We start from the raw sequence: 21974 nt of genomic DNA on the forward strand, positions 1-21974 counted from the left end.
CATTCAGCATATCTATTGTTTAAGAGAAGACCACAAGAGCTTTTCTGCATATTGACATCGTACTTTAAGCTGCCCCTGAAATACAGCTGCGACTCTACTATTACTCTTACTGTATATTAATATACATTCCTTAGTAAGTTGATAGAGGCAAATGGAGACTGCATAGCAAGGTGAGGTGACTGGGAATCTTCTCACTGTGAAACTCAAGAACTGGGTGGATATCGAGCTTTACGTCAACCCATTCATCAGAAAAATATTATTCTGTATTATTTTACATTCTGTTAAAATGGAAAAGATTGCTCGAATAATGACTGCTGACGTAAGCCGAGAGTAACCATATACAGTATTCATGATGGCAAAATTGCTGTATCATTGTACGATAAGAATGATGTTAGCTGTTATTCTCTTAATTCTTTTATTCTAAAAGTCACAGAAGATGAAGAATGCATCACAAAACCGCATTCAAAACAGTAATTTTTCAGGATACATAACAAACAAAATTCCCCTTCCGTGTATATTTAGGAATTATTTTTATTTAGATTAACTTTTTGCTCTATTTGTAGCTACAGAAGAACCAGACTCTGCAGAAAATTATTCCAAAGGTAGGTTGACATATTGTATATAAAGATATTCCTTAATATGCCGATAATCTACTGTACAAAACCATTGTGAGCTGGAAGAATTTGTAGTATCTCTATAGATTTGTCTATAGATGTGGAAGAAGCAGATCCTTTTAAGAATGTGCCTGAGGGTGCCACTAAGAGTAAGATGATAAAGATTAACTTAACCTGTTGTTTCCTACACCAGTCCTGGATCGCTATTAAAGCATTGGCATAGCATGAGTTGTTCCAGGAAACATTTATTAGACCTATGTTCTGCCTTAAACCTTGACACTTCAAAACAAGAGCTGGGCACGTGGCATAGTTCTAAGCAGAGACTGTATGTTTGTTTGATAAAACCAGGTTAATGTTACATCTAGAAACTGATGGAACTCTGTGAATTATCTCAGTCATCTGGTTTTGAAGTGGTATGTTGAAGTTGTTTCTTTACACAAATTATGAAGATAAAGACACTTTATCCCCTAAATTCGTGTTGTGGAATCTGGGAACTGAGTAATGTAGGGCATTTCTGAAAGGCAAAGTAGGTGAAGTAAAGATGAGCATCTTTAGTCCTGGAGTTGCTTCTGTAAGCATAAAGGACTGGAAGGATTGCTGAACTCAAGCAACAGGGCACTAGACACCTCAATGGCAAAACAGCCTGAATAAAATGTACCACCTGGAATGCCAGCTATATCGATACACAAGAACTTCAGCAAAAGAAAACTTGGGCCCCGTGCCATTGAATCAAGCTTGCGTTCTGTCAAGATATCATGATATGTGTGGCAGGTGTTTGCACCGATTCCTTTACGATAAAAGATGTCACTGCAGTGGTATAAGGATGACTCTTGGGACAACAGAAATGCAGAACATATTCGGATTTATTTACCGCAGCTGTTTCAGAGACAGTTCAACAGGCTTCAGTTGGAAAGATTACTACCTGGTAGACCTGTCTTCACGCCTAAAGCTTTACAGTACGTGGTGTTGGAGTCACTGCTTGAGACAAATACAGAATGCAAGTTTTCAGCAGCTTAAGTATAACTAAAATAACTTTTTCTAGGGGTAGAAAAGTGGATGGGGCACATATTCAGTAACTGTCCAGATTCTCTGACTAATGTCTTGATACCCAAGAATACTTGTACCTGCTATGTGACTTCTAATAGTACTCCTTTCTTTCATTCAAGGTACTGTACTAATTTGATCTACATCCTCCAATGTAATCCTCTGACTGATCTATCTTCCTGAAAACCTTCAGACACGCACAGGCATCTTTTGTCCCAGTACATTATTGTGGTCGGGATTGCTTCAGTGATCTTTAGTATCAATGAGTGCCGCAGGACTCTTTGTCTTAAATTAGTAGAGAACCACTTATATATAAGTATATGATGGCAATAAGAGTTGAGCAGGATGTCTCAAAGTCCCCAATCATGACCTAGCATGATTGGAAGTTAGTGGAGAAGGTAAGTGTTACGAGGGGGTTGTCAAGCACTTAAATTCAAATAAATACATCTGAGCAACATTTTTGAGTGTAGCGTTGCTCACCTCTTTTCTGGAGGAGACTAGAATAGGTATTCTATTTATAATCTACTTCATCGGTCCTGACTTGATAGCCAAAGGCATCAGCTTTCTGCACTCAAAAAACACAAACTTATTTACAATTTGGGAGAAAGAATATCAGGACCCTCATGTATTGTCCAGACATAGGACCTTGCGTCTTTGTATATACGGTGCCTTTTGTTTTACGGTATCCCATTTTGTGAAAATCCCATGTGAAAATGATGCATGCCCTTTTTTTAAACTCAATATTTTATCCAAAACCTTAATTTCAGACTCAAGACTTGTAAGACTTAGTTAAGTTACAGTTGATGTCAGAAGAGAAATATGTTGCTCCATAATATGGATGATGTTGACTGAGTGATGCGTATAGATGTAACACTTTGTGTCAGGAGTCATACTTTGCATTTTGATCACAATGTTCCAATTTTGTCTCATCTATCACAAAGCCTTTTGTTTGCTGTATCACGTAGGTGTTTCATTGCAAACTCCATTTAGGATTTGAGATGTTTATTTTCCATACAAGCAAGTTGCCTTTGCTTAGCGACTGGGATATTATTGACCTATGTACATTTTCTTCCATCTCAAGCACTGAACTTAGTATTTTCCTACTAAAAGGGTGTTGACCCCAAGGTGGCACCCGAAACTATTTTCCTCCTTGTTTCACTGCTCAGTTTTGGGGGACAGGCTAATCTAGGCAGTGTCTTTCACCATGCAAAAAGACATATAAAGGGTCTTTGAAAAGTTTTTATGCCCTTCTCCTGATCTGTGCCTTTATACAGCTTTATCTCTGAATTATTTTCAAAGCAACATGCTTGAATGCATGTTTGAATGCTTGCTTTAAATCCGACACCTGCATTAAAATACTGAAGGACCGATTTATTCTGAAACCATGAAAACCACCATAATTGCACACAGAGGCCTGCTAACTAATTGTGTGGCTTGTTACGGTAAATCTGGACCTAAATTAATTTAGGTTTTGACTTAGCAAAAGGTTTGGATACTTAGGCAATTATGCCATTTCCATTTTTTCCTTCTTTTTAATTCTCTTTCTTAGCAGGTTGTGTAGATAACAAATACTAATTGCTTCTTCAAAGTGTCCTAACTGCAAGCTTGAAAGCAAGAACATGTGAAATCTGTACCTTCTTGTGGTGATGTCAATTGCATGTATTTCCAACCACAAATATTATTCTTTTCTTATAGATAAATTGAACATGCAACCATGTGGTATTTTCTCTTCTCTGTGATTGTCTCTGGAGGTGTGCTCAGCATGTGGTAAAGACTCAGCATGTGGTCAACGGGCAAAACCCATTGAAAACTCTTGAAATCTTGAAATTTTAAGACTTAAAATTGGCTCAAATATTTGATTCTCAAAACTATACAGAAAACAAACCTATGCACCTACCACAAAATATTTCAATTTTCTTTCAGATTTTTATTTTTATTGCATAGCAATTTGGTTAATTCCATCCTCTTTCATATTACGCAGTGAAAGTCTTCTTTCTTTCCACTTAGTAAGCCAATATGCAATGTTTGGTATATACTGTATATTCCTTTTATCAAAACAGTTCTGTATGAATGCTTGTGCTGCCCATGCATGAATCTTTATGTAAATCTTTCATATCCATGCACAGAAATAGAGGTCTTTGGACAAAAGCAACCTACTTGAACGCTCCTTTTAGACCCATAATTATTCTGTTCTGTGAGATCTTTCTAGGGCAGCAATGTCCTTTTAAAAATATTCTTCTTATACAAATATTGTGTAAATATTCTAACTGGACCCCCTTGAGATGATGCATCCCAAGGGATTTTATTGCGTCAAACTTTGTAAAAAAAAAAACCCAAAACTGCAAAAAGTGTTCTAAATGATGCCCTCTAGTGAAATAAGATAAGATAAGATTAATTGTCCCCTGAGGGAATTTTTTAGTGGACACACAGCACAATGTTGATGTTAATGTTCTGGAAACCAGGTAAGATCTGGCCTGATAAGTCTCTGTGGCTCAAATACAGAAATTACCTTTCTGCATTGACTACAGGATGACAGTGATGAGTCAGCACTCCTAATTCTTCCAACAGGGTTGCAGGGATGCTGGTGCCTATTGCAGCAAGCAGTGTGTGCAAGGAGGAACAGTAGTACATTGCAGGGCACACACAGACACAAACACACTCACACAAGGGCAATTTTACCCAGAAGTTAATTAACCTACCAGCCTGTCTTTGAACTGTGAGAGGAAACTGGAGCACCCAGCAAAAACACATACAAACATGGGGCAAACATACAAACTCTATGCAGATAGTATCCCAGGTGCAGAATTGAACCCAGGGCCCCAGCACTGTACAACAGCAATATTAATCACTGGGCCATTCCAAAATCCTTATTTCTTTAAGATCTTTAAAATTTTGAAAGAACAATGGGCTTATTACAGATGCTGTGAGTGGTTTCAGTTAGTGGATTCTCCTTCATTACTACACATTAAGTAGTTCTCAGAAACATTTGCTTTATTTCCACCTCAATAATTAAACTGTGAAACTTCTTTTAGAAATCTAAATATGACACGTTGTAAGTACTATCTTTCCACAAATCATGATACTTAAGACTCTCTGTGTATTTCATTTCCCTACAAAGCTCATTTACATGCAGTAAAGCTTCTTTTAAGTGAATTTTAGAAGAACTGACTGATCAAAAGAATCCGTGATGAGTGTGTTGTATTAGCTTGAGATCTCATTAAACCCTGTGTCTTATTTCCAATAACAGGCTGTCAGAATGATGCCTCAGACTGATTTTTTTCACTTTTCATACACAAATAGTTTCTGATATCATGAAAATGAGACGCAAATTGAATTATTTTGTATTGTAATTATTAAATTGTTTAGATTTGTAGACAGTTTAAGTAAGGACATAATAATTAGAATAATTAGTTAACAGTTGATTACTGTACGTAATAGTACAGTAAAGCTCCAGATATAATGTTAGATGAAAACCACTATAGGACATTTATACACCAAGTGAAAATTCTAGTGATGCCAGTAAATATAATTTCCAAACACCAGAAACCAGGTAGAATAAAAGTTTGTTCTTTGAAAAAATGAAATAATTTATAACCAGTTATCCTGAAAATGTCAAAAATACCATATGTGATATGGAATGTGATTTAAAACAATGGCAATATGAAAAGTTGGAAAAACATGAACATCTGCTATAATCATTTGGGAAATCTGACAAACCTTTATCTAGGTATGCCCTGGTTTAAAAGGGTACTCATGGGACAGCTCTGAAAGGTACTCAGTAGACTGTTTAACAAGGCGGCAGAGCTGAAAGCTTTTGAAGAGAAGTTTAAATAAAAAATGACAAAAAGACCTTTTCCACCTAAAGAGGAGTGGCTGGGATCATTTCCAGTCCTGTGGCATGTGGAACACAAAGGTCTTTCAAAAATGAAACAAATTGTTCTCAAGCTAAAGGTCAACTAGATCTGGACAGTATGTAGTGAGAAAAATGTTCCTGGCTGGTGAACACGTTTCAAGATATTAGCCATTACCCCCATATGACAGTTTGTAGCCACTGATAAAATAAACACAAATCACAAAATGTAATGAATTTGCTTGGGAAGGTTTATTAAAAAATGCAAGGTATCATGTAAGAAAGAAATATTATTTTCCTTTTTTTTATCCATTTGAAAGTATTATTTTTAAAAAGTGTAAAATACTGTATGCATGAGAAGATAATCACAAATTAAAAGTCAAAATTTGACAAAATCAGTTTAACAATCTATTTGTACAGTTACTAAAACGGAAGAATGCAGGCCCTAGCATTTGTCTCTTTCCTTGAAAATCCAACAGCAGTCCCTTCATCCGATTTAGCGTTTCCCTGTGAATAAGAAATACGGAAGACCTGACATAAAACATTTAGGTAAAAGACAACCAATTTTAGTCAAAAGTTGTGAGTTAAAAAGAAATTATTGAAAGACTTAAGTTCTAGAATATTCTTTACTATGTGAAAAAAAGAACACAGTTTTAATTATCTTTAAATGTGAATTAAAAAGATGTTAAAATGATCAGTATCAATCAAGAGTTTCTTTCTGTTACGTATGTCAATATTTATTAATGCAACACCTTATTCCTCCAGGGCTTTTCAGAACACCACTGATGAACCCAGTTTCACAGTTCGGAAGCAGAATTCTGAAGAGTTTTTTTGTGAAAAACACTCACAATCTGAATTATCTTTCAGATTTATGTGTACAGAAGCCTTAAATTGCTAATGTTTCATGCCAGTAAAAATAATGTAAGTGAATTTATCACACATACTGTAGGAGATAGAAGCTGAATGTATAGGAAAGGGAGAGATGTGTTTTCATTAAGGTGTGGTTTTCAGTGTCATTTTGTGTAGATGACACTGATGTATACTGTATATAGTGTTCAATGTTACTGTATGCTCATAAAGCTGGTTTCATGATAGTGTGTTCTTTTTGTGATTTTCGCCAACAGTAGTTGAACAAACAGCTATTGAAAATGAACAGACAGTCAAACTGGCGATGAACATTTTCTACATTCTCTCAAAACGAGGTTTAGTCTCTATTAGCAAAGGGGAATGTAATAGAACTATAACTATGATATACAGTAACTATAACTTATACAGTAGTAGAACTATAACCTATTACTAAAGTTCAGTCTGACAGAGAAGGAACAAGTGAAAAAGATGTGACCAGGAGACATTGCGCACATGACTGGGAAACTGTGTCCAAAATTCAGCATGAGAGTGAGCTTGAAAGAGAACACTTAACACAAGTAAGAGGCAGGAGGCAGCTCAAAGACAGAAATATACTGCCACCATCAGGTTTGTTATTATGTACATTATTACACAAGACTTTGCATAAATTCTGTACAAACCATCTCAGTCTAACAAACTACTTTCAAAAAAGGCATATCTGCACGCAGCTTATTTTATTATTCTTTGCTGCCGAAAGAGAAGTAGTTTTTTTCTCTATTGTGGGTGGTTGGTATAAAATTCAATAAAGTAATGGGAGCACAGGCAATGGAAAACGTTTATATCTTAGCTACCCATGAGGTCAAATGTTAAATCTTTAACTGTTCTACAAACCTGTATCATCGTCAATGCTAGAGTTCCGGTCTTCTGAAAAAGAAAATGAGCAAAACAGAGAAAATTGTTAATTGATGTTAACTTTTCTTTTTGTGTCTTGTTGTCATATGTCGTAAAACCATATCAGGATCAACACAATCTTGCATTTGTACCATCTGGATTACTGAATGTGAAAAAAGAATGCAATTTGTGTATTAACTGTGAACTGTGTATTAATATGGTATCTTTTAATGCTGTAGGGATATTGTATTCTAATCTGAAGAGGTTAGGCCAGGTTTCATCTTCCCTCACCACTGAAAAGATGGCACCTTCTACATTACATAACCTTTAATGAGCATGCTGGAGTTTTAACTTCAAGCCCACAGTCCAGATGAAGAAGTATATTATAAAAACTTCAGAAGCTTTTTGTTTCACTGTAAAGTGAATATTCTGGTAAGTATGGATCCACGCTGAACATTCATTGCTGCAGATTTAATATCAATGCACACAGAATCTGCAGCATATAATAGCTAATTGTTCATAGCTTCACTTTGTTAACATTTTTAGAGGTGTGCTCTTACTCAGTGTGTGTTATGTGGCTATCAGTTTTGGTGATCTGAGGCTCAATTTCTAATTACTTTGTCGTCCAGTTCAATGACTGCCTGATTGGCATATTTGCACCGATTGTATTAAACTGTTACACTAATTGTTTGTCTTTAAACCAATGGATGGTGAAAGTGTAATAATGTTTTGGGACCCTCATTTAGCAGAAGAACACCCCTTTATTTGTAGTGACATTGATGAGGATGTGTATTTTTCAATAAACAATTATTAAAAGCCACTGTGATATATAGAAGGCATAAAAATGTAGACAAATATGACCTCTAGTGTTCTGTATGGCACAAAGCAAGTGCTTCTGCTCTATTTAGTGGTTCACAGTGCTGGTCCTGGGTAACTTCTGTGTTTGCTGGCTTTTGTTCCAACTGGGATCTTAATTACCAGTGTTAATTGTGCCAGTGAGTGATCTGCTTGCTGTGCTTAGTGTGATTTTTTCAGTGTTCAGTTCCTGATGATGAACAGACACACACGGGAATGACACTGTATCAGACAACTTTCACATTGAGTTAGTGTGTTTTTTTAGCCCAATTGGTCATATTTCAGCAAGCACACCTGAATGAGGGCAGGTTTGAAACTCACTAATTAGCCCAAGGCTAAAACAAATGACAAATCTCACTTATTTTTTTTCAGAGCTGAATTCAAATTTAAAAGGTGGCCTCAAATAAAAAAAATGAAATCAATTAGGCTTTGATTGTGAACTTTGATTGTGATCAAAAACCAGCAGACACAGGGAAACTCTGTAAAAACCTTGGGCTCGTTTTTATTTGGTACTGTATTAAGGATTCTCACCATCCTGATCCTCAATGCTGGAATTGGTACCATCTATATGAAAAAGAACAATATTTGAAGAAAATACATATTTTTAAAAAGGGGATTCACACAGAAGCTGTACAAATAATTAAACTAGTTCAGGTGGGTAGCTGCATCAGCATGCGTAGGCTGCAAAAAAACAAGTAATAGGTTTATTCCATGCTGCAAAGAGAAGAAAGAAAACGTTGTGTTTTCTTTCTTAACTTTTTAGCATAAAATAAACCTATTACTGGTTCCCAAATAAGTAAACGCATTATATCAATAGCAAGGCAGTTCAGCACGGTGATATTTTGTTTGGAAAGATGTGAAGGAGACTGGTTAATAAAGTACTTGTCTTTCTGGGTATTTCAAATCTTTCAGATCAGGATAATGGCAAAATACAGGAAGCAACTGGATGCTCACTATCTGACAGACTTAAAATAGCATATGAACCTTTCACCAAATAATTTTAATATTGGCATTGTTTAAGACTTTATGTGATAAAGAGAATGAGCAAAATGTAGAGGGATTGCACGACACATCTTTGTATTGTAAAATCATCAATAGTAACTATTGATGTGATCTGAAGATAAATTTCGAATTACTTCGTCGTGAAAGTACTATTGCTTTTATTATTTAAATTGAAAATGCAAGTAATGTTAGGTTTTGGTGTCCTTCAATAATCAGCAGGTCAAATGCTTGCCACACATAGAACTGAGAAGAGCAGAGCTAAAAATAAACTTACCTTCGTTGATTTCGTTGCTAGGTAGAGGTTCTTTTCAGGGGGGAAAAAATGAAATAGTTATTTGTTTTACAGATTTAAGAGTATATACCCTCCAATAAATGTGTCCATGAAAAGACTAATGTTAAGTCAATCAAAATCCTGTGATCATTAGATAAGAATTGTCCTGTATAGAATAAGCCACAATGTCTATGTCACGTAATGTCTATTTAAAATGCTTTCTTATTTGGAAAGGAAAATGAAAAACTTACCACTAACATCACTTTCAGAGCTTATGCTGCTAACATCTAGAGGAAAACAAATTCATGTGATTCCCACAGTAGAGGGCAGACAGTTTATCCATAGTTCATAGTAGTTCATTAGTTAGTTCACCATCTTTATAGCTTTATTACAAAGTGTAGTTTATCTTAAGGCACTAAATTAAGGAGTGTGCCAAACCACCATGTAGCACGTTCTTGTCAGCTTTCAAATGTTTTCTAAGACTGGATCTGCTCAGTAGTGGAATGGGAGACCTCTAAGAAAATCAGGGAGCTGCTGTAAGGGTTATTGATGAATCAATAGATGGCATTCTTTCCTCCAGTCATGGAGGACTTAAACCTACAATACAAAATGGTCATTGACCAATAAATATTATCAAGATAATGCTAATATGGAATATTCATTAAATATGTCAGAAACTGCTGCCATGCAGTTCTCACCTTTAGCCCCTCCATTGAAATAGTAAGACTCATCTGTGAAGACAGGCAGAGATCTATTATGTTAGAAATAAAATGGCTCAGTTTTAAAATGAATGCCTCTATTAATCTGTGTAAACATACACGTATGTTGTGAGAGTGCACAGGATCACTCAAAGCCATGCCAAAACTGCTTTTGAGCCTTTCGGTTCTTCTGCACTGCCCTTCTTTCGGTGCAAGACATCGTTAATTGTATTGTCTTCAAAGGCAATTAGTTTACCTTTCTAACCTGCCTGTAGCTCTCCGTGAAGGGATCTTAATTTTCCAAAAACATAATGGATTAATAATCTGCTACTAGGAATAGGCTGACCATGTTTCTGTAAGATGTCTTTGTTTCATTTCTCTTGCCTGACTGTAACATTCACAATCAAAATGTAATTCATCTCCTTTAAATATTAATTCTGTCAAAAAAAACGAAAGAACATCAACACAATTCTGTCCCGTTACCCCAGCGCTAAACAGGAAGAATCTGTTGTCTGTAGAATGAAATTTATTTTATTCAATTAAACTCATTCTTGCAAGATTGGATATTTGTCTTTAATTAGGTATGCATATTAACCTTTCTGGCATTAATTCTGAGGGGTATTACAGTTACATTACCACTATGGAAACCTGTCTCGAAATAATTGTACCAGTAGATGGCAGCAGAGAGCTAATGTTCAGAACACGACTGGACACAGAACTACTTCTGAGAAACTCCTGTCTGACTGCCAACGGATGGCCTATCCACCCTGTGACTATTAGGGGAAGTCACATTGCATTCACTGGCACAGTAGGGAATATGTGAACAAATCCCAGAGACCATCTACCCAGGTAAATTAAGTAGAGGGAAGTGGAATTTGCCTTTCAAATGTTGCCCCTATAGGCAGGCTTTGAAAGACCACCAATAATAACATAGACATTCACAAGTTAGGAAACAGTTTGGAGAGGCTAAATTAAAACCAGAATTAAAAGTGTATGTCCAGGTTCTGAGCATAGCTTAATCACAGTTGGGTGAAAATGCTAGTTTGTAAATAACTGAAGAGAACTGTTTTTTCGTCAAACTATTCTTGGAGGATGGACTGACGTTCGCATTCCTTCTGATGTGACTAAAGTTTAAAACATCAGTAAAAAATTGGGGGAAAGAACATATCCTGTCCAATGTTAGAGAGGTAAAGGGTGAAGTCCATATCAGAGCCACAGTGTCTCATCGGGCAAGAGTTCACCCTGGTTTCTGTAGTGTTCAGTGTACTAGAGAGAATGTGACTCCTCCTTCTGTGGGACGTTAGTCCATCTCAGGGATTAGCTGGGCGGACTGGAGCAACTGGGGCAAAGTACTTTGCTGAAGGTACAACAGCAGTGTCTGCGGTGGGGACATCGAACCCACAGCATGTGAGTCCAAAGGTTTACCTACTGCACTATGCCACTATGCTCAAATCAATTTCTTGGCTTAGTGGTTTCCTTTCATGTAGCAGGATCATGCAGGGAATGCTCTTACCTTTGGGCTGATCTGAAGAAATGGAATTCATGCTTTCTATGAAAACAGGAGAGACAAGGACGGTTCAGCATAAATACTCATAACAGAGGACATAAGAAGAGTATGAAAATATTATTGAATACGTCTTTATTTCTTCTGGTCTTGCTACAAAAAAGAAGATCATCCTCACCTGTGGGAACTTCATCAGACGTGGAGTCCTGGTCTGGAAACAAAGTAGTCTGAGGTCATTTTTACTGGAACACGCTAAAAATCCATTTGTACTTGATTTGTACAACTATAATGTGAATAACTGCCTGAATGGAATTACAGTACTTGCACATAATGTCCCCAGTAGTATAGTAGTAAATACAGTATATTGTGCCGTTATCTCAGATTCAAGTACATTTGTAGAAAAAGTACAAAATAGCACAAAATATAAGATTGATTCTTCAAGTTCACACAGCGGAGCTCTCAGAAGTGCACAGTAAATCAAGCAGTAACTGAGAGCCAAACAAAACCAGGCCACTTTGAACTACTGTTAAAAGTAAAGGAGATATTTGAAAGTACTGTCCCTGTGGATGACAGTTATCTGATTTTTATTTAATAATCTCATTTTTATCTGTATTGCCACTTAGGTTCAACATATAGAGGGAAGTTAAATACTGTTGGCCCAGTTAGGCTGATTTTCTCCCTTCTAATTACAGGAGTGCATTTCAGTCTCACCTGAAAACCTCTTTGTTTTTAGCCTTGGCTGTCCTATTTAATGGGAAACTTCAGCATTGCACAAATTATATTTTGAGACATAGGCTATACATACAATTTAGGTAAATGTTCATCTGCTGCACATATTATCAGTCTTAATCGGAAATATATGTTTCCTTTATGTAAGTGAACTTTAAAAAAGTTCATATGTAGCCACTTAAGGGATGCTGGTCTTAAAAGTTAACAAAGTAGTTGGCGTAGTTAGTCTTGAAGGCCAGATGTTTAATTTTCCATACCTGTGGACATTGCTTGCGAGTTCTGGGAGCCCTGATCTGAAAGAAAAGAAGTCACACGGGTTAGAACTAATAAACTAATGCTCAACAACATGCTTCAGATAGATGTTCTTTTACAAACGAATTCAAGTGGGTTTCCAAGTGAGAGGTCATTTGGCTCATCTTCATTCAGTTCCTAATACTAATCTGAGGATCTCATTCAGTGTTTCTGTGAAAGATCACAAGGAATCCAATTCAATGATATAACGAAGTAGCTTGATCCAGACAGCTTCAGCCCTTTGTGTAAAGAAATACCTGGGTTTTTTTTACATGAGAAAGGTTACAAACAAGAGTAGGCTATTTGACCCATCTACCCTTTGGCTACTCCATTTGGTAGTCACTAGTTAATTGATCTAAAGATCTCATCTCGAAAGAAACCAGGGTATCGGCTTCAACAGCATGGCTGGATAGCTTGTTCCGTACAATCCTTTGTGTAAAGAAGTGCATTCTGTTTTAAATGCACTTCCATATAGTTTCCCTTTGTTTCCTTGTGCTTTAGTGGGTTTTGAATACTTGTATCAGGTGCTCGTGTAGTCTTCTGTGTTCAAGACTGAAAAGGATCAGCATTATCTGCCTGTCAGTGAAGGACATTCCCTGGAATGTACTGTATCTGGTTGCTCTTCACTGGACAGATTCCAGAGCAGCAATATTTTTCTTAATAATGTGGTGATCATAATTTTACACAATGTTCATGTAACATCCCTTAATTTAAATGAGATGCTTTAGCTACATACTGTACAGTATCATAGTATTTTGTGTTTAATTCCTTAACTTGCCACAGGAGACATAAGTAACATGACAACATATTCACATAGGTTTTTTTCATAAGTAGTCTCTTCTAGCCCAGCATTTGCCATTTTGAATTGATCATTTTTTACTAACTACATGCAATGCTTTGCACTCATCTACAGTACATTCATCTCCCAGGTGTTTGCCCAGTTGTGAAATTTATCTAAACTCTTTAAGGAATTTAATTTTCTGTTTCTACAGCATTTGATAATTCTCCTAATTAAGTATCATCTGCAAACTTGATGGGTTTATTAACTCAACCAGAATTTAGATCGTTGATATAAATTAACAAGAGCAGTGGTTCTAGTACAGATCCCTGTGGCACTCCACTATTTACATCACCCCAATTGAAATATTCTGTACCTTCTGTTTTCTATTTAATAATCAATTCTCAGTCCAAATGCTCACTTTTCCTTGAACACTTATCACCTGCAATTTGAAAATCAATCTTTTCAATCAATAAATTATCAAAAGCATTCTGAAAACCTAAATACATCATATAACACGCTCTATTTCTGTATGATTATTATCATGGATTATTTTGGGTGCTGGTAAACAGTTAACTTCAACTGGTTATATTTTACTTACGTTTCTCATGTTGTTTGTCTGTTTTCTGCCCCTACAATATCTCAAGTATATTACCCTTTGTATACAGTAGTTCAGAATATTAGTGCTGAAGACAGAGGGTAATTCTGTTTCAACACTGAAAAGTGGTTTATCAATATCTGATATTTTCAAGGCCACATCCAAAAAAACTTTAGTTTAATCTAATAAAGCATTGCTTTAGAATTAAGCATCCATTTTCTAACTGCCTTTTCCAAAACAGGTTGGTGGAAAAGCTGGAGCCTATCCCAGCAAATCCCAGCAAGCAACAGGCTAAAGTCAGGATACAGTTTAGATAGGACACCAGTCCATTGCAGGGCACTTAAAGACAAAAACGCACTCACTCACTCATACCAGGGGCAATTTTTACAGAAGCCAATATGGGACATTTGTGTGTCTGTACTGATTAATGTTCTCTGAAAAACACTTCATAATATTTGCTCTAAAGAAATAAAGGATGTTAAAAATAGACAAGATGATTTTGTTGGTGGAACAGACCTGTTAGTGAAATGTCACAATGAAGCCACTGTAATTTAAAGTAGCAATGTAATCAAAGGGTGCCCTTATATGCACTTTTTTAGAGACAGAGCCTGTCAACACGTATCACAATGGGGCAAATACCCTTGTTTTGTTGCTTTGCTGTGGACGTTTGTCACATGCAAATGAAGGAAGTACCAGGAAATGCCATAGAAATCAAAAGGAAGGGATTGTTATGACTTGATAAAAATGAATCCCTTGCTCGAGCATTTGATCAATAACGGGTGACTTCCATTCTACTCCAGCAAGAGTCTACAGTGAAACATTTAAAGATGCCCCTAAAACACCTTATCGGATTTTCAAACTCCGAAATGGCACTTAAGTAAGTTAATTAAAGTATACACTTATACAGAGCAAATATCTGTGCATGTTTGGTAGTACATGTGGGTATGCAGTAGTGGAAATTGGAGCATTGTTGTGCCTCCAACTGTGTGATGTTAAAATTTCTACTTCAACTTTGACATTTTGACAAAACTAAGTTCCATTTGCACATCATGTGTACTTTATTTTTTCCTTTATTTTTTTTGATATCCTGTAGTGAATGGACAGAATAAAAACCTTTCTCTTTTTTCAATATGTAAGGTTAACCTTGTTTTTGCTTCAAGAAAAACAAACAGGCTAAAATAGCACTACAATAAAAGTTTTATGTATCCTGTCCTGCAGTATGTGTGAATCATTTTCCATAATAATTCATTTTTATCATTATTGGCAACTTCTCTCCATGACTGCACCAGGAAAGGGGGTCGGTCAGGATGTCAGTTCATAGACATGCCTGCACTGTGCTTTTTGTTAACCAATTAAAAAAGTTTTCCACGCTGAAGTATAGAGGAATGCAGCCATCATTTAAAAACGGTGACGGACAGGTACTATTTTTCTGTAGAGTACACTTTTCAAACAAGGAGTACTGGAATTCAGCAGAACACAGGAGGTAAAACAAATTACTACCAGAACTGTCACATTCAGAGCACAAGTCCCTGATCCACACTTGTGTTACAACATTGAGTGTCCCAGAGACACATAAGCCCACCTCAGCGCAAGAAGAGAAACCAGAGGGTGCACCCAAAATTCAAAAATTCGTTTGTAGACCACCATAACCTGTTTAATGATGCTATTGAATAAGTATGATCTAATATCATCCAGTGAATGCTGCAGATTTGTGGTGGTGGAGGGGAGTCCCCATTACCTGTAAAACGCTTTGAGTGGAGTGTCCAAACAAAGAGCTAAATAAGTGTAAGCAATTATTATTATTATAATATATATAGTATTAGTATGTCATAAGGAATAATATTCAGTACTATGAAGGTCAGGATCTGATAAAGGTCTCCTCTCTTTCATAAATCATCTTCAGAAAACTGTTATTTTAGTTACATTTTGGGGTATTTTCAGTACAAATTACTGGAAAGCTATAATTAACGCATTTCTTTAAGGTGTAACGCTTCAATTGAATTTCTTAGCCTTTTAAGTTCTGAAGGCAAGTTTCATCAGTGTCTCGTAGAGAAACAAGAAGGCCATACCAAACACACTGTCAGTTTTTCCAACCTCTTACCTAAATCAAAGTCAGCTTTTACCAGCAGAACAGCCAGAGAGAGGAAGACAAGTGTATTCCTGGACGTAAAACAAGAAAATGAATAGTTCCGTAAATATTAGAAAGAAAAGTACATATTTGTTCACATACAGTATGTAAAATTCAACATGGCGATTTCGTACATGTGGCTTTTGTCGCTGTTAACTGCATCTGTATAAGAATGACATAGTTATTACATTTCTCATCCCATAAAAAAGTGGATAAATATACATTACTTTTCCTTTTAAAAAATTGTATTTAGTGATTCAAACAACATCAGATTCATAACTGGAACAAAATGTCTGCAAAGCATTCCAAATAATGACATGATGTGACAGTAATGCTCCGCTGATATGAAACAGTAAATAGTCATTTGGGTTAGAAACTTTACCTCCGTTTTTCACTTCTCTCTCTTCATTCTGTTTGTTCACATTCCTTACCGATTGTCTCTTGTTTCTTCTTAAACGTTCTTTGCAGGCATTTTACATTCTAATGGGTTAATCTGAAGAATGATCTTATTCTCTTTCATTTCAAGTGGTACAAAAAATAGTGGTCTTGATATAAGGACAATTAAATTTCAGTTTATTCCACGTGAACAGTGTCCTTCATTTGTCTGTGTTTTCTTTCTTTTCAAATAAGCTACACTCGACTATTGGTACACAATAATTCCCAAATTTCTATCATCTATGTAAAAATAAAATGTATGCTTTTTATTGTGTTAAAACTAGATAGTACAACAATACCATACAATAAGATAGAATCGCATTTTATGTTTGTAATGCTGAAATCAGTTTAGTAATTTAATCCTAATTCAATGGATAATCACTAGATACAGTGTTTTTCTTTTTCTGCATTACCTAAGTACGGTACTTTTCGCTGCCAAGAATCACATTTTCTCAATGACATGTTAAAATTAAACATTTTAACACTGAGGGAGACATAAGCAGGCAATCGGTAAAAAAACACATAAAACAATAACTATGTTACATACCTGTACAGCATGTTTGAAGCTCAGTTAAATCAGTCCTACTGTAGGTTGCGCAGTGCAGAAGACCTGAATACTGTACTTCAGGTGGTCTTCAGATTGTAGGTAGATGCAATGGCTTTTATATCTTTTCCAACAGCATGAAGTATAGGGGGGTTGGGCTACCTTTGTGGGCCTGTTTCTAAAAAAATGAAGAAACTTTCTTGGATTACTTTAATTGCATGCTTAATGTAAGGATTCTTGTGTTTCCTACGTACATCTTGTAAAAGGAATCCCTCTTATCCCCAGAGGCACAGCCAAACTTCACAGAAAACCTTTTGTTTCCTGGAGTATTTCTCACATTATAGTCTTCTCCCTCCCAAAATGTCCTCTCGCTTTTCTTAAGGAAAAGAGAAGCCGCAATTCTTCAAAGTTCACGGAAAGTTTTGTCCGTACAGTTGCTTAGCAGTGTTGGAGCCGGTGCCAGGTAACAGGGTCATAACCCATACCAAGCTGATAGGCCCGACTGATGACAGCAAGCTTTGAATGCTGAAACTCAATAGCCATGCCAGATGGGATTATACTATGCCTCATAGGGAATAAATATACTTTCACCCACTCACTGGCATTTTACAGCAAACCCAAGTGGGAATGGAATGATTGCATTTTGGAGATCCCAGTATGGTCTGCCTGTCACAGTATTTGTCACAGTCCAGCAGTTAGGAAAGGGAAAACCCCCAAAAGAGGGCTATTTAGCTTTAGACAGGTTGAATGGAACATTTATTTTAGGGGATATTGTTCTTTAATTTAAAATGTACAGGCAGTTTAACACATTTGCGAAATCAATAAAGCTCATGTTTATATGATATGTGGATTTGTTTTAGAAAATGTCTATGACTGAAATTTGAAAGTTAGGTGGTAAGTCTTGGTATTTATAAGCAGTAAGCAGCAGGAATCAAACCATAGAGACTAGTCAGAATATGTGACTGTTGCTAATAAATTCTTTTATTTTATGAATGACTCTTGCATCCCAGCCCAAGAGAAGTTTTGTGACAAAGGGTTTCTCTTTGTCATTATCTTTGACCTCACCATTGTTCAGGAGTATTATGTGGAATGGGCAAATGCTGTTCCTTCTGCTTTCTAAACCACCCCGTAGCTCATAACTGACAGCCCACTGAAATTATACAGGCGTGAGCCTGGTCAGTGTCTGGATGGAAGACCTCCTGGGAAAAAAACTAAGGTTGCTGTTGGAAGGTGTTAGTGGGGCCAGCAGGAGGCGCTCACCCTGCGGTCTGTGTGGGTCCTAATGCCCCAGTATAGTGACGGGGACACTATAATGTAAAAAGGTCCCGTCCTTTGGATAAGACGTAAAACCGAGGTCCTGACTCTCTGTGCTCATTAAAAATCAGAGCTTTCTTGAAAAGAGTAGGGGTGTAACCCCGGCATCCTGACCAAATGTTCCATTGGCCCTCACCAATCACGGCCTCCTAATAATCCCCATCTATGAATTGGCTGTATCACTCTGTTCTCCTCCCCAATTATAGCTTATGTATGGTGAGTGCACTGGCGCACAATGGCTGTCGTCTCATCATCCAGGTGGGACTGCACATTGGTGGTGGTGGAGGGGGGTCCCCATTACCTGAAAAGCGCTTTGAGTCGAGTGTCAGGAAAAGCGCTATGTAAGTGTAAGGAATTATTAGTATTATTAACAATACTTGGTGTGGAATGGGTGAATGTTATTCCTTCTACTTTGTCTTTGACCAGAAGGTGGTAGAGTCAAGTAGTCTTGTAGAGTTTTCTGGGAAATGGAGTAAATATTATATAATGTACAGTATTGTACTGATATTCTCACAGTCTGTTCCTTAGTGTGATGCTATTATTTAAACCTGTTATTGCTATTATAAATGTAATTTTCTCTTATTCATTTTCAATATGCTTCAGAGGGATAATATGTCATTAAAATCAAAGTACAATTTCTATAATGGTCAATTAGTAGTAAGAATAAGTCACTAAATCCTTAAATCCTAAGGGCAGAATATTTAATTGTTTTGAATGGTTACAATGTTTCATCTCATGTTTCTCACTGAATTAAATATCACAGGACATTATTGAATGTCCTTTCCCTTTATATGAGCAAAACCATCAGAAAGCCAAACACTTAGATTTTGTCTGATCAGGATTTTCTTGTAAACAGCACCCCATTTCAGACATTCTTCAAACAGAACCCTGTTCTGCTAGGCGAGGTGGGATAGCTGTCATACCACAGCTGATGTCTTTCTCAGAGATAACCACAAGCAGATAAATCTGGGTATCAAAGTAAAACCCGCAGGTCTTAGAGGCTGCAGGTGCCTGTTTCAAAGGCTACGATTTTGTTAGTGGTGACAAGAAAGGACAGTGGACGCTCTTTCACTCAGTTCATTAGTGCCTGGCAGGCTGTGTCTCTTTTTCTCCCTGTAGGAACAATGCGGGTGAGTTATTTAGTTCTGGAGCGACCTTTTGTAGCTCAGGAATCTGAAAGGAATTTTTCTACTCCACAACTCACGATTTCACAGTTTCTTTGTCTTTCCCTGCCTTCCTCTGAGCTCTTTCCCTAGCACAAAAAATTAGAAAATATAGGAGACTCTGAAATAATGTGATTTAAGCATATATTTTATGACTGCTAATTTTTAGGGGATTTATATGTGTATGGAATATTTGGTCATACATTTCTCCTTCCCTGTATTCCACTGAGGCCTGTATGTAGTGTGCTGTAGGTATTAGTCAAACAGCAAATTCTCACTTCATGTCATTCATTTGCCTGAAAGAACTTAGTTGTCTAAATGAATTCATCTATATTCTTAGTCCAGTGAAAACTACATTCTGAAGCAATGAAATTTGAAACACAAATAGGCCCACAGAGAACACAACCCCGAGGGCAACAGCAGTGCACAACAGAGGACATTTTAGCTCAGTATAACCACAAATGGTCTCCAACCAGTGGATTGTGAACGAAAGGGTGGAAGGATGTGTTACACATGAAAAAGTTCAGAACATATTTCCACGATGGTCACATTTGTCCCCAGTTTTCACAATACAGTTGCTGGAACAGGCCCAATCATTTTATAATCACCTTGGTCATCGAATACACTAAACACATGACACCTTAGCCAGCAAAATGTTTCTTGATGTCAACGGATTGACCTGCAAACCATTCATTTTGACAAAGAGAAATGAGAGCCCATCTGTATTCATGTTTTGACATCTGCACCCGAGCTACCCCTTACAAGGGTGGCACGGTGGCATAGTGGTTAGCATTGCTGTCTTGTAGCACTGTGGCACTGGATGCAATTTCAGACCTGGGGTGCTATCTGCATGGAGTTTCTTATGTTCTCCCCGTGCTCATGGGATTTCCTCCCACAGTCCAAAGACATACTAAAAGGTTAAAGGGGAGCTGCAGTCCCAATTTCTCAGACCGGTTATTAAATCTCGGAAACAAAATAAATTCCTTGACGTTACAGAAATGAATTCCAAAGTTCGAATTAAGCACAAAATTGTGAACTTTGTGAAAGTACTGGAAGTCGCCATGCTATCGCAAACTCGCATTCGAGTTCCCACGGATTGAGACACGATTCGGCCCTTCCTGCTCACTAGTCACTGTAGTGACTAATGTAATGAGATGTACGTGTGAATAAATACAGGTAGTGCAGCAGACATGTCATCGCAGAATCGTTCCAACGTGATCAGCATGTAGAGTTAACAGTCACAAAGTCAAGAGCAATATTTCTATTGGATTAAAATACTGTAGATGTATCGCTTCTTTACAATATAATAGGACCACTTCACATTACCACAAGTTTTGTTGTCTTGTTCTGAATAGCAGAAAATGGCACTGCGCAAACCTGGAAATTGTGTCTGTTTTGTGATGTAAATTGAAGGTTTTACAAGTCATCGTGTACATTTTATTTTCATTGTGGTTTGAAATGCACTCATCAGTGCTGATTCTTTTGAACCTCAAAATATGAAAATAGCGTTGCAGGTCCCCTTTAAATGGTTTCTGGAAAAAGTAGCCCTGAGCGTATGGGTGTGTCTGTGTTTGTGTCTGCGATGGACTGGTGTCCTGTCCAGGTGGCACTCAGACTTGCTCCCGAGATAGATTCTGGCTTCAGTTTCTTCTGTTTTTCAGTTGTTGGCCTCACACATCATTGTTTAATGTTGAGGGGTGAAGAAGAGCACCTACTGTATTGGCTGGCCTAAAGCAGAAATGCTTTTTGTTTCGGTTTCTCATTTTCTGTGTCAGATTACTGTATGTGCGTGTCCAGATTTTGTCTTCATTAAAATTTCCAAATTACAGAAGGTTTTGTGGCACATACCGTCTTATAGCAGGCGGCGGTAAGGTGTATGCATAAAAAATAAGAGAATTTCAAGGAGGATTTACAAGAGTTTGTTGATGGTTTATCACTCTCGGTGGGTGTATATTCGTGGCAGTTCTTAGGATTTGGAAAAGAGAAGGACACTGCAAGCTTTCGGACGTGGACAATTTCACAGTCAAATGTAACCAAGATTAATGCCCTTGTAAGTCCTTCTGTATCTCAGCTATTGGTGTCATTTGATCTATTGGCTTGCTTTTATCAGACTGTACAGCTGCCAGTGGAAATGAATGGAATGTCTTTAGACAAGACAGGAAGTCTGCCCATCTACCCTGATGCTTTGAATTTGTATGCACATCTACTGTGAAAAGAACTGTTGCCTTTTGGTACAGTACAGAGATTAGAATGATGATAAAAGCAGTGAGCATTAGGAAAGAAATTTGCATAGTGCACTTTTCTGATAAAGAATTAACAAATGATCCTGTGTGCTATAAAGGCGTCTTTATCTGTTACCTTAAAGCATCTCTGTTAAAATGTGAAGATTTTCATTTGTTTCTTTTTTTTGGTAAGGAAA

The 21974-nt window shown here is 37.0% G+C and overlaps 1 protein-coding gene across 1 annotated transcript; it reads right to left on the reverse strand.

Annotated features, from left to right (window-relative positions):
* Positions 1–5742: 5742 nt before the first annotated feature.
* LOC148822654 (uncharacterized) lies at positions 5743–17475 on the reverse strand. Its single transcript, XM_088929466.1, has 10 exons — positions 17082–17475; positions 16073–16131; positions 12562–12597; positions 11754–11786; positions 11585–11620; positions 9625–9660; positions 9377–9406; positions 8632–8664; positions 7246–7278; positions 5743–6015 (listed from the first exon to the last, which is right to left on the reverse strand). The coding sequence occupies exons 1-10, from the start codon at positions 17090–17092 to the stop codon at positions 6005–6007; spliced, it is 318 nt and encodes a 105-aa protein (XP_088785592.1). The 5' UTR covers positions 17093–17475; the 3' UTR covers positions 5743–6004.
* Positions 17476–21974: the final 4499 nt, after the last annotated feature.

This window comes from Atractosteus spatula, chromosome 12 (assembly GCF_055471065.1).
Source record: "Atractosteus spatula isolate fAtrSpa1 chromosome 12, fAtrSpa1.hap1, whole genome shotgun sequence".
Classification (NCBI taxonomy): domain Eukaryota; kingdom Metazoa; phylum Chordata; class Actinopteri; order Semionotiformes; family Lepisosteidae; genus Atractosteus; species Atractosteus spatula.

Excerpts from the sequence above, each read along its gene's own strand:
- LOC148822654 (XM_088929466.1), bottom strand. Across the intron at positions 11,621-11,753 it reads GTCTGATGAAGTTCCCACAG|AAAGCATGAATTCCATTTCT; the intron begins GTGAGGATGATC and ends CTGTTTTCATAG. Across the intron at positions 9,661-11,584 it reads TTCTTCAGATCAGCCCAAAG|ATGTTAGCAGCATAAGCTCT; the intron begins GTAAGAGCATTC and ends GTTTTCCTCTAG.